General features: G+C 40.2%; 3 protein-coding genes across 3 annotated transcripts; 1 reads left to right on the forward strand and 2 right to left on the reverse strand.

Moving 5' to 3' along the window:
• Positions 1–1,045: 1,045 nt before the first annotated feature.
• On the reverse strand, positions 1,046–2,533 carry LOC117574663 (uncharacterized). The gene is made up of 2 exons (XM_034258568.2): positions 2,408–2,533; positions 1,046–2,302 (listed from the first exon to the last, which is right to left on the reverse strand). Exons 1-2 carry the CDS (start codon positions 2,423–2,425, stop codon positions 1,778–1,780), a joined length of 543 nt encoding a protein of 180 aa, XP_034114459.1. The 5' UTR covers positions 2,426–2,533; the 3' UTR covers positions 1,046–1,777.
• A 6,521-nt stretch (positions 2,534–9,054) lies between these two features.
• On the forward strand, positions 9,055–11,936 carry LOC117574666 (E3 ubiquitin-protein ligase HRD1). The gene is made up of 6 exons (XM_034258571.2): positions 9,055–9,464; positions 9,531–9,587; positions 9,653–9,841; positions 9,906–10,758; positions 10,814–11,007; positions 11,063–11,936. Exons 1-6 carry the CDS (start codon positions 9,339–9,341, stop codon positions 11,519–11,521), a joined length of 1,878 nt encoding a protein of 625 aa, XP_034114462.1. The 5' UTR covers positions 9,055–9,338; the 3' UTR covers positions 11,522–11,936.
• Positions 11,937–11,975: 39 nt separating this feature from the next.
• LOC117574667 (JNK1/MAPK8-associated membrane protein) lies at positions 11,976–13,525 on the reverse strand. Its single transcript, XM_034258572.2, has 5 exons — positions 13,333–13,525; positions 12,908–13,254; positions 12,679–12,845; positions 12,488–12,622; positions 11,976–12,305 (listed from the first exon to the last, which is right to left on the reverse strand). Exons 1-5 carry the CDS (start codon positions 13,432–13,434, stop codon positions 12,154–12,156), a joined length of 903 nt encoding a protein of 300 aa, XP_034114463.1. The 5' UTR covers positions 13,435–13,525; the 3' UTR covers positions 11,976–12,153.
• Between the last annotated feature and the right edge of the window lie 42 nt (positions 13,526–13,567).

Here is a 13,567-nt window from a genome sequence, read left to right on the forward strand (position 1 = left end):
TCAGTTTGTTTGTTGTCTACTTTTAGCTCGGGCATTTCATCAGCCGATGTCAGCTCATATTTCATAAATGACTTTATAATTAGAGATAAGAGTTTGGCATTAAATTCAGCATCTGGCGCCGGTGATAAAACATAAACATAATAAGAAAACCATGTCGATATTTACGATGTGAACGACATAGAGAGAATTCTCTATTCTGGCTCTTATAAAGCTTAAACTATTGTTATCATTTAAATTGTGACCTGTACAAGTAAAAATAAAATTCCTTATCTAAATTGCTATTTTAAAGATTTTTTAATCCGATAATCTGAAAACTAACTTGAGAATTTCATGATGCGATATAATCGCTAGCTTCTCGACTTGTCTGCGTTATCATTTTCCCAACTCATTCATTTGCAAGTCACAACAAAATCGTCAAGTATATATTCCATATGTCTATTGAGATGCTGTGTGATTAAAACCGAAAGTAAAGGGAACTTGCATGCAACGTCGTTGTCGTTGTTGTTGTTGTTGTTGTGACATACTCGTAATTGACGATGCGATGATGTTGCCACAGCTTGCAACCAATTGAAAAAAAATGTTAATGATGCTGAAAAGTTGGTTAAGTGGCCCACAGATGTTTCTTATTGCTGTTGTTATTGCTGTTGTTGTTGACCATTGGTAATTGTTTATGGCCAGACCGCTCTCCTCAGTCTTCAATCTTCAATCTTCCATCTCAGCTGCAACTGTTGAAATCACACACAGCGTAATGAGCGTCGCAGCACTTTTTGATGAGTGCTCTACAAGTCATGGCTACTGCAACAATCTGGTTGCGTCTGCCACAAAAAAAACTGAAAAGTGAAAGGATTTTCAAGCTCAATATGTGTGATTACGTAATACATACTGATGATGAGCTGTGTGAACTCACCGATCACCTTCGAGATGCACCAATTGAGAATGTTGTTTTTTGTTTTTTTTTTGGCTTTTGGAAAATGTCAAAAAGCGTTCTGGGTCAGTGAAGTAATTAAAAGGTTAAAAGTTGTAAAAAATAAAACACTCAAGCATATTTAACGGTGACAAAATTTACTATTTTTTTTATTATTTTCATATTTTTTTTGTTGTTTCTTTGTTTGTTTCATAAAAATAAAAACACTTACGAGCTAATAATGCGTTATAACACTGTTTTTTTTCTTTTTTGGGGAAGAGTGTTGTGTGTGTTATGTGTGTGTTTTGCCTTTTTTGTTTTCTTGCTGTTCTAAGACAAAAAAGTTTTGAGTTTTGTTTTGTTTTTTTTTTTTGGGAAAACTATTTACAAAAAAAACACAAGTTTCGAACCCGAAATTTTCGGGGATTCGAAATAGAGAAGGAGGTGAAAATTACAGTCGCTGAGTTGAGTGAGACTTGGAGAGAGTGTGAGAAAGGTGTGATAGAGAGGATAGAGTTAAGAGAGAGAGAGGCAAAAGTCAGCTATATCATCAGCTATTAGTTTACCTCCTCTATAACTCTAAGACGAACTTTCTTTTCCACTCAGCATAATGTGTGTGTCAATATCTTGGAGGGGGGCGTGGCGCGCTCTTCTTCTTCTTCTGGATGTTGTTGTTGTTGTTGTTGATTGTGTACCCATAATTCCGTATATTGATTTCAGTATTCTTGTTGTTGTTGTTGTTCTTTGTTGTTGTAGGTCGTTAGGTCCGTTTTTTTGTTTCCAGATTGTCGTCCTTTTTGTTTTTTGGCAGCAAAATTTACTTTCTGTTAAATTTGGGTATTCTTGGCTTGCACAACATTTGTTATTCGGGGCTTAGAAAGGCGCACCGTAGCTGCCGCTGGGCCTCGATGGAGCACCATAGCTGCCAGAGGGAGCAGATGGATAGCCACCGCCACCGCCAGCCTGTGTGCTCTGTTGAGCGAACTGAGCCACCTGGATGGCCTGACGCACGCCCTCAAGATCGATGCCAACGACACGACCGCCGCCGACTCCAATGCCGGGCGCACCGTAGCTGGTCGATGGTGGACCGTAGCTGCCGGATGGAGCGCTGGGGTAGCCACCGCCGCCACCACCGCCGCCGCCGCCGCCTCCCTGTTTGCTCTCCTCTTGGAGGAGAATCTGACGCACCTGCTCGAGCAGCTGAGGATCAACGTTCTGGCCCTCGGAGGTTTGGAAGCCACCGCTGACGGCCTGGAAGCCACCGCCACCGCCGCCGCCACCGCCGAAACCACCGCCGAAGCCACCGCCAAATCCACCGCCACCGCCGCCGCCACGGGGATAATTGTAGCCCGATGGTGGCTCAGCTGCGGCCAAAGCAGCCAGAGCGAACACTAAGAACTGTAGAGGAGCAGAGGAAGAGATGTGAAGATAATCCGTAATCAGTATTTAGCTTGATCCGTTTGAGGTAATCCGTTTGTGGCTTAGTTTGTGGCTGCTACTTACCACTGAGAAGGAGTTCATAGCACTGAGTATTGTGGTGTAATGTGTGGGGGAGAGAAGTAAAATTAAAAAATGATAAGGTAAATTTAGTTGCTTTCGAGTGGGGAGCCAGCGACTGAATGCATTCCCAAATGCCAAGCTGGCCCTCTTTATACTGCTTGCTCCAACGTTTGGAGCGTCGTCTTCACTCACCGCTCACGCTCTCGCAATCCCCCTCTCTCTGCCCTCTCGTCTCCCTCTTTATTTGGCTGGTGTTTGGTTTCAGTGACTTCGTCGGACCAACATCATTATCGGCAACTTCGTCTTCTCCAAAGTCGTTGGACGCTAACGATCATCATCATCACAAGAGTTGTTGTTGCTGTTGTTGTTGTGGTTGTTGCTGTGATTGTTGTGGTTGCTGTTGCTGCTGCTGTTTTGGCTGCTTTTGTGGCGTACCTTCATCTTCAGTTGCGACTTGTTTTGGCGTTCGACCTGCGGCCAACTCGAACTCCAACTGCGATTCCCGACGTTTCCCACCATAAAGCAAAAAATACAAAATAAAAGTGTAGAAAACAAACTTACAGTCGATATAAAAAAGAAACAAAAATCGACAAAACTGCAAATGTCGCTAATAATTTGAGTTTGTCGCTGCCTGCATTCGAAAATTTCTTTTTTGCACTTTCCACGTTTCACGTTTTCGTCTTTCGACATTTCTTGCGCTTGGACATCGACATCTTCGACTTGGACCAGGAAATCATTTTAAAGGAAACTAATCGCTGGGAAAAACAAAAAAAAACAACGGTTGCTGCTTTGGCAAATTCTGTCCAACATTTGCATAAGGGCTGAGCCCAACTTTATGGGCCATAAAATCAAAAACAAAACACTCATTACAATTTGCACCTTGATTGTGAAATATTCGTTGTGGCAGCTGTGGGAAAATTAAGAGGTACTCTACATTTAATTTCCATGTGGAGCAGTAGGGCCTTGTAATTAACGTTGGCCGATTTCCCAAGGAGATTTTGGATTTTTTGTTGGTTGGCGGAGTATTAAAATCGCATTTTAACATTAACATATTGTAGACAGACAAAAGAGCGAAGAAGCTGTTGAGGCCTGTGGTAAAAGTTTCGCGAAGAGTTGTGCACAGAAACTGGTAATAATCATGAATGATACATATATTTACACGTAATTCGAACATTTGTTTCACTTCACGTTCGCCGCCAGACTTTTGCCATGATATAACAACAACAACAACAACAAAAACTGAAGCGAAGATAGCGCCAATGACTCACATTTAAAAATAAATAAAAAAAAGAGTTTGGCATATTTAATTGTCATTCATTGGATTTGAAGTAAGCAAACAAAAAATAATACATATTCTGAGTGTGCAGCAATCAGTTGAGGCAGCCGCAGACAACGCTGCGTATACGTAATGTGCTTCCCACCTCAGGGAGTTGGTTGGAAATATGCATTATGGTATTATGTCAACATCAACGACAGTGACAATGTGAATGCGCTGAGGGCGCAAAGCAAAGCAAAGCAATTGAAAGAAAGGAAAGAAACATAAAAAGAAAAGGCAAAAGGCGAAAGAAAAACGAGCTGAAAATGAAACCGAATCCCAATCAAAATGCCAAGTGCCAGTAAATTGTGGTAAATGAGGTTTATTTACTTATGCCATGCACAAACACACACACACACACATACATACATATATACAATATATATCTCTCTTTCTTGGCTGACTTTCGCAAAGTGCATTGGTTTCAGATGTTTCTTTTTTTTTTGGTTTTTTTAAGGGCTTATTGGAAACCTTCACGCTTCAAAGTGAAGGACTTTTTGCGGCTGCGTGCTTCGTGCGTCGTTGCGTGGCAGTGGCAGCAATGACAACAACGGCACGATTCCAACAACTCCAAAAATATAACAACAACACCAACAACAACAAACAGTTTGCAGCAGATGAAAGTCAACACTTAACACTCGGCGATCAGCCGCAGCTCAACTCCGCTCAGCTCACAGCTCGAAGCTCGAAGCTCCAAGCTCGCAGCTCAACTTCAATGACAGCGCGCTAAATCATTTTTTGTCTTCCCTCGTTGTTGTTTTGAATTATTTTTATCAGCTTGGCTTGTTGTACCCGGTAAGCAGAGCGTTAAGTAGGCGTCTAGTACTCAACTCAATTGATTTGTTTACTTCCTCTGTCTGTGCTTTAGATCAAAGATATCGCAGCAACTTCAAGAACTATGGCTGTCAAATTTGAAGGCAATATTCCTGAAGATAAGAAATAACTATATCATGTTTTAAAACTTTTCCGACTTACATTTTCTGCACACAAATCGATAAAAACTTATATTGAATCGAACTTAAAAACTAAAGATTTGAATTTAGATAACTACTTGTAATTATTATCAAAGTAAAAGCGAATCTATATTCTTGAAATTGGTTAAACTTCACAAGATGAGTACAGTGAATATTTTTTACTTTATTATTTCAATTTGTGAACATTAATAAGAAAATATTTATTAGAAAAAAATAAGATGTTCAGAAAGGTTTCAAGAAATAATCCTAATTTATTTGTTATTGTAAAAGAAATATTGTTTCTTTAATTCTGAAACCTAAGAAATGACTATATTATTATAAAAAAATTGTACTATAATAACTTAAAAAAAAATTTATATTTTTAAATTTTAATAAACTTATAAATAATCTCAGAAGAGTTCCAAGAAGTTATTTTTGAGATTTGCAATGCCAATATTTCGGTTTCTTGACTCGTCATGGAAACTTCAATTATTAATATTTATTAATTACTGTCCAGTTATAATTACCGGGTATCTTGTAGTCGAAAAACAATACGTCTGCCATTTTCGTACTTGTTATTGTTGCTGCTGTGTCTGCCACTGTCACTTTGGCTTTTAATTTGGTTTATTGTGGCGCTGTCTTAAGATGCCTTTGTGAAGGTCTCTCTCTCAATTCATTTCGTAATTGTTTTTTTTTTCGGACTCGCACTTTTAGCCAAGTTCGAGTTTCAGCTATAATTGGAGTAGACCCCAAAATATCCATTCATTATGATGTCTCTTCGCTTGGGGTGTCATTCTAAATTACGGGTCTGAGATCTGAGACTGAATCTGAGTCTGGGAGACCGGCCTTTTTGGAGGAGACTGTGTCTTGGGGTCTGGCATTGGATTTATCGCTCTCTTTGCTTTTGATTTTTGCACGTTTTGTTTTGTTACCGCTTTCGGTGCGTTCGTTTTTTGTCTTTAAACGCTTTATGTTTTTCTTTAATTTTTTTTTGCAACTTAATGAAACGCTTTATTGCACGCCACAATATAAACTTTGCATGTACATGCATAAGTGTCTTGGTGTGTGTGTGTGTGTGTGTGTGTGTGTGTGTGTGTGTGAGTATCTGCTCAAATCCATCATTAACACGTCCACTAGGTCAGCAAAGACGTCGCCACCACCACCGCATCATGACTTACATTTCGTTTTGACCACTTTTTTTTCCTCTGCTTTGTTATTATTTTCTCAGCTTGGTGTTGGCCTAAGTAGATGTTCATTATCTACACACACACACACACACACATGCACGCACTTGGATGTGTGTACGTTGGTAATTGTTATGACACTCTAATTGGGGCAGGCAACAACAGCAACCAACTAAGTATCTATGTATGGGTACAATAATAATAACGGTTTGGCAGACGACGCGCGTAAATTTTCAAATCCACGTCTCTCGTCGCTTGCCAATTGATGGCTAGATAAATCGACAAAGCCCCTTTTTATTGTTGCAACACATTTGCACATTTTATTACACGTAATAAATAATAAATAAAAATCCAATTGAAAACTCTTAGTTACTGCAATAAGAAGAATTAAAAGTTAACGAGGTGGGAACAGTTAACGAAGTTGAGTCAAGTAATAAATTTACTTGTATATTTTCTATTATTAGCTTTTAATCATTTGTGCTTTTTTAGCTCAATCATGTCATGAAGAGTTTAGTCAAAAAACTTTACACTAGAGCCAAATCACTTGTTTTTTCGCTAAACTAAATGAAGAGGGAACACTTAACAAAATGAGAACAGTTTCGCCTTCAAGCCACCACAATTGACCATGCTTAATTAATTTACTTATTTTGTCTGCTTGCCATTATCACCTTTTAATTATTTGTTTATTATTGCTCATTTTGATGAATCATGTCATGGCAAGCGAGTTCCGTTTCCTAACCTTTTGTTAAATATAACTTCATTTGACAAGATTACAATTAAAGTGTGGCGTACATATTAAACCGAAACTGTGACTGAGATGTGAAGTTAATTGAAGTAACTAGACTAAGTGACACTGTTTATGTTTATAAATTGCGGTTAAAGTAGCTTAATAAGTCGATGTAATCAGGAGCATTCAAGTAAAAGCACATAAAAAAAACAAATTTCCCGTTTCAAATTAAATTTGACAAACTAATCAGGCGCAGCCAACTTACTGCATTTTTGACAGCAAATTGATGATGCCAGATCGGGCATATTGATAAGTACCCGCTAAACTAGCTTAATTTGCAACTAGTATTAATCCAACTGATGCTGCCAGATCGCAATTGGCAACTTTTTTATAAAAATAAATACGTTTTTCAAATATTTTTATTTGTTAGTTTTGAAGGCAACGATGTCTATTTTTGCAAAACATGAGTTGCATTTTTGAGTTTGCCGCTAATCGTTAGCGAACACATATGCGTGTGTTTGTGTGCAGCTGTGGTGGAAAAGCATGATTAATGCTAAAGAGAAACGAATTTGTTCAACGCCCCTTAAACATGGAGAGTGAAAAAATACTGATTATTCAAGCGTATAGATGACGAGATGAAGGTAAAAAACCTGTGTGACAAACGCCGAGAATATCGCAAGCTATAATAGCCGCTGATGAAGATGAATGCGCTAAAATTGCAAGCAGACATGGAAGGCAGGCTGGATGGGCTGGCTGGCTGGCTGGCTAGGCTAGGCTGGAAGTGGGAGTGGAAGGCGGGTGTGGAGGCAGAAGGAGGCAGAGATTCAGCTGGCAGTTATTGCTGCAGCAGCATTACATAAGGCGCCAGCGCCAACGCAGAAGAGCCCCTCGAGGCTGATGGCAGTAGCAACAACCTCGATGTCTTCTGTCGTTTCCTCAAAAAGACAAAACAAGTTTTGTTTGTCCGACACAACGAGACAACGAGACAACGGCAACGGCGTTTGGAGTCGCGCTCCTCTAGCTTTATGTAAGTCAAGCGTGGAGACCGACACAGCAACAGCACTAGCAACAGCAACATGGGCAACTGCAACCGGCATGCAGGCAGATGAGTTGTCCATGTTTGTTGCAGCAGTCGCAGTTGAAGCTAGCGCAACCAGAAAACAACGATGCAAGTGAAATTGCATATGCAATGCGAAACTAGGCAAAACCAAAAAAAAATACAACAAAAATATAAAGATAACATAAAACATACAGAAAAAAAAAATAGATGCTGTGAAAAGCAAACGTGCATAGAAATGCTGAAATTGTTTGGGAAATTGCCGCGACACGTTTTGCCATCTCGGACTGGAAGACTGGATTTTTTTTTGGGAAACAACAACTGCATTTTTTGCTGAATACAAACATGGCCACTCTGGCCATGCGATCGCCAATCATACGTAGGCAAGGCAAGTTCTTCGCGTAAAACAAACTTTAGCCTTTGCTTTTGGGGTGCTAACATTTGTGATTAGAGGCTTATGCAAAATTTTGTCAGCCAGCTGCTGTCGCATTTGACTTCCACTTGCGTAATACTACTGCAGGTTTGTAGAGACTCTTCCCAGTCTACGTATTTACGTTGAAGATTCTCAAGGCGGCTGGTCAAAAGTAAAAGTGCAAAAATCTTTTGCTGTCAGGTGAATCGCTAATCGCACTAATCGAATGCCGGACAACATGCTGTGCTCAGCATGGTTGCCTTAACAGCAGCACGATTATAGTGTGATTTTACATTGCGTTTAATTCATAAACAAATTTAAACCTTCGGTGAGAGATTTGCTTCAGGGCTTTTTATTATGTTTTATAAACGCAAAAAAGGCTAAATCATTAAGTGTTTAAGTAGGTTTAAGTATGATAAGTTAATTAAAAAGTCAAGAGCATACCGGTTTTTGTAGTATTTTTTTTTTATTTAACATGTGAATCACACAACTTAATAAAAATACATTTTAAAAAATAACGAGAGTTATTAAAAGAGTTGATTGCCTATCTTAAGGCGACAGTGGTGAAAATTTTTGCAAGCTACGTATATCAACAAATGAAATCTAGTAATAATGATTGTACAAAAATTATTAATGTGAAACCTGACTTATTTAAATAAAATAAAATGCAGAAACATTCTAACAATTAAAAAATTAGTGCGTTTGTTTAAGAACATTTGAATTTAAATATTTTCGTCACATACTTTTAGGCAGATGCAGTAAAACCTCCACCAAGTTATATTCCAATTGGAAATCTTAATCAACGAACTCATACTTGATAGAATACCAAACGAGATAACTAATACAACCAATTTTCAATATCTTATGCAACATTATTCAGAAACTTGTTAACTTTTTAAAAAGTAAATTAAAGGAGCCGTGCCCAATTGTTCCACTGGTCACATTGTTTTTTGGGCACAGCTGATTGAGCGCGTTTACGTGCGAATGGCAAAACGCCATTACGTTACGTACTGTGACGAGTCGTGTACGTGTACAATGAAAACAGGAGAAAGAAAAACGAAAATATATATGTAAAAACTACTTGCCGAGAGAGGATAGTCAAAATTAATTGTGTCGATGTCGTCCGAGCACTAACTAACGTCAAAAAAATACCCAAAAATAAGCAATAAAAAATATATAGATATTGCACATACTGAACGTTAGCCGTAAACAACAAAGCAGTCAAAATTAACATCTTTCTGGAGACGATCAGCCAATTGGCTGGCTTTGCAACCAACTGCGACAATATGCAGCTGTTAATTTCAAGTGTTTGCATGGCGCTGACGAGCGCCGTAATTGGCAACGCCTACTACCAGAAACAGCAGTTCTACCCGGCCGTTGTCTATATAACCAAATCTAATGCATCCATGGCGGTGAGTACCAAGTCACAACAACAACAATAAGAATACACAACGTTCTAAAGTCTGAACTTTCTGCAGGTCATTTATATACAATTCTTTGTGATAGTATTTATGTTTGGCAAGCTTTTGCGCAAGGTAAACTATATATTACTTTTTTAATTTTGCAAAATTGTATATTAAATTTTCATGTTTATCTGCAGATTTTCTTAGGCACTTTACGAGCTGCGGAGTTTGAGCATTTGCTGGAACGTTTTTGGTATGCGCTAACAGAGACTTGCTTAGCTTTTACTGTTTTTCGCGATGACTTCAATCCACGATTTGTTGCATTATTCACTGTGCTCCTATTTCTCAAATCATTCCATTGGCTGGCCGAAGAACGCGTTGACTTTGTGAGTACATTTTGCCCAAGAGGTTTAAAAGCAACATGTTGTATACGTGATATTCTTCTTACAGATGGAGCGTTCTCCTGTCCTAGGTTGGCTATTTCACATACGCGTCGGCAGTCTGCTCACCATGCTAGGCATACTCGACTATGTGCTACTCATGCATGCGTACAATTCAACCTTGGTTCGTGGTCCCACAGTGCAGCTTGTCTTTGGCTTCGAGTATGCTATTCTGCTGACTGTCATCGCCAGCACAGCTATCAAATATGTTCTGCATGCTGCTGAAATGCGCACCGACACTCCCTGGGAGAATAAGGCTGTGTTTCTGCTGTACACCGAACTGGTTATTGGTCTCATCAAAGTGATCTTGTATCTGCTGTTTGTGATCATCATGGCAAAGATCTACGCGCTGCCCATGTTTGTGTTCCGACCCATGTTCTTCACCATACGCAACTTCCGCAAGGCGCTAAATGATGTCATAATGTCGCGTCGCGCTATTCGCAACATGAACACGCTGTATCCGGACGCCACGCCCGAGGAATTGCGTCAATCGGACAACATTTGCATCATTTGTCGCGAGGATATGGTTAATCACTCCAAGAAGCTGCCCTGCGGTCACATCTTCCATACCACCTGCTTGCGCTCATGGTTCCAAAGGCAGCAAACTTGTCCCACTTGTCGTTTGAACATTTTGCGTGCTCCTGCTTTACCGCGTGCTGCTGAGGAACCAGTGAATGCAGCAGCTGCCCCAGCTGCAGCAGCAGCTCAAACTGGCGTTGCAGCAGCGGTCAATGTTGCAGCAAATACGTTGCCGGGAGCAGCAGCTGCAGCTGCAACGGACGCGCGTTTGCCACAAGCAAATGGCAATGCGGGCAGAAATCCCATTTTTCTGCCAAACTTCGCGGAACTTTTCGGCAATGCCAGTAAGTTTTACGTTCTCGACATATTGTTTCTTGCTAATCAATCGATCCTTTTTAGATAACATACCCAACGCTTTGTCCAATCCGCCACCCGCTATGTTGCCTCCCTTCATGTCGCAGCCACCATTTGCTTACTTTACACCACCCATTGGACCACCGCCTCCCATGCCTTCGGATCTAACGCGTTTCAGCGATGCCGAGTTGCTCGCCATGGAAGGTACACAGCGCAAGCACATTGAGGAGCGTCTGAAGGTGAAGAATACTCCAAAATGAGTAAATTCCAATTACTAATCAATGTCATTTACAGATGCTACGCAATACTATGCTAATGCTGGACTCGGCCAGCATCTTGATGCAACAGTATCAGGGACTAATGGCACGCCTGCCGCCCCCTACAATACCCCTACCAACAGCAGCAGGAACCGCTGCAGCGACAGCAACAACAGCGGCAGATGTACCAACTGTGGAACCAACAGCTGCTGCTGCTGCATCCGTCTATGACACAGCAGCGAGCACATCGAGAGCAGCAGCGGCAGCTGCGGAGGCGACAGCACAACAAATAAGCGTAACAGCCACAAATAGCAAGACGGAGCAAGTGACAATTGAGGATCTGGGCGCCGAGGAGGATGATCTACCCTCGACGGAGGCAGCTAGTTTAGATGTGGAGACCGAGGATAGCTCGGAGTTGAGTGAATTGCGCAAACGACGCTTGAAATTTCTGGAGGAGCGCAACAAATCGCCAAATAGCAGCGACACAACGGATTAGATCTGGAATGGAACTGAATTTAATCAACCGCAGTAAAAACAGCCTTAAGGCTTAACTCGTCCTAACACACACATACAAATACACAACACACACTCACACAGACACATGCATGTACACTCATTAATTCAATGTGTATTCTATGAATGGATATTGATGATATGTTTCTACTACTTTGACCTTAATCTTTATACAAAATCCCTGAATTTTTGTTATCCTCTGGTTTTGGTTTCATTTGTTTCTTGGGAAGAATATTGTTGATATCCATTTTCAAGAAGTGTTTGTTGTAGGCATTATTCTGCTAAAGTGTGAAACGAGCGTTCTGGTTATAGCATGGCGTGCAAGATTCAATATATATACATTCTATATATATATATATGTATTGTGTAAAAAAAAAACCAACTAATTTAGAGCAAAAGGGGAAAACAACTGATGATTTGTATTTAATATTATTATGTGTATAATTAATGAGAAAGAAAAAACGAAAAGACGAAAATGAAATATATAAGTATATATACATAAATGTATGCGAAATAATTTAAGACATCGACTTAAAACTACACATAGATAACAACTGTGGAACGTCGTGCACCACGTTCGTGAAAGATTTGCATTTGCATGTTGCCGGTGCCGGATCAAATGCGTGATTCAATCTCTCGAAACTCGCCGGGATCGGTGAAGCGCACAGTCAGAATGTAGAACAGCGAAGGGAACGGCACCAGACACAACAACGTGTAATGATAGTTCAACGAGGCGATGCCGAATGCCAGCAGGAGCCAATGGACAGCTGAAAGAGAAGAGTATTAGAATAATTAAATATTTTATGTATAATTGCTGTAAGTGGTTGCTGTCTTTGAGAAGCTCTGGTTGAAGTACATGTTTTAGTTTGTGCTATAGTTAACAGTAACTAAACTTGGCTTGGTTCAGTCAACAAAGTGCAATGTATAGTTTAGTTAGTTTACAACTTACAAATGATGACCACATTCTTCATTTCCCACACGGAGGATAGCAGTAGCGCCTTCTGCGTTTGATCCAGCTTCATGGCATAATGTATTGCTGTGGCCACCATGGACATGGCAATGCTCAGATATGGAAATGAATAATCTGCAAACAAATGCATTTACTAAAGATAACAGATAAAAGATTCATCAAGGTCTTACAAATTAAGCCGCAGCAGGTGCCGTGTATTAAAGTAAGTAGTGGCAGAAAATAGAGAGCAGAATAAATCGGCGCTTTGCCGCGCACATCGAACAAAGAGCTGATTAGCGGTCGAATGAGAAACATGTTTAACAAACACAAAAAGTAATACACCAACACAATTGTTTGCCTGAATATAAAAACAAAAAGAATTAATTGAAATCAAGTAGAGTAGAGCTACGTTTCACTTACAACGGATAAACTGCCTCCTGGGTGCAATGATAGGTGGCTTCATAGTTCGGATTGGGATTGTAGAATAAAGTGTACCAATCAGTCAGCTTGCGAACCTCGCAGGCATACAAACGTAGTTCCCACATCGGTTCCATGAAGAGTGTTGCTAAGATTGCTGCGAGAGCCACTTCAACAAAAGCGCTGGCTGTGAGGATTAATTGTTTGCGGGAGAATTTGCGATCTTTGGCATCCATGTCAATGAAAAAACAGTGCATCATCAATGGCAGCATGGTCATGAAACCCAGATATAGCCACGAATATGTGCTCAATTCATCACGGCAAGGTGTGCACGCATAGCTTGCATTCACCTGCGGAATAGGAAGGAACAAACAATGTTTAGCAACAAATACACAATCAAAACAATCAACAATGCGGTATATTTTTACCCGTGATCCTCGGGGGCAAACCCCACAGATGCTCCAGCTGCCATTATCAAGCTGTGAACGTCCACAATAAATGCCAGGGCAGCGATCCAAATAACCATACATTATTTATGCCACGGCTTCTATTAATTCATTATCGTTGTGCACACAAAAAGAGAATATTGTTTTCAACTGGAGTTAGAGGTGGACAAGCATCGATGACATTATCGATGCAACGATATTTTTGAACACCGACTAC

Source organism: Drosophila albomicans, chromosome 2R (assembly GCF_009650485.2).
Source record: "Drosophila albomicans strain 15112-1751.03 chromosome 2R, ASM965048v2, whole genome shotgun sequence".
NCBI lineage: Eukaryota > Metazoa > Arthropoda > Insecta > Diptera > Drosophilidae > Drosophila > Drosophila albomicans.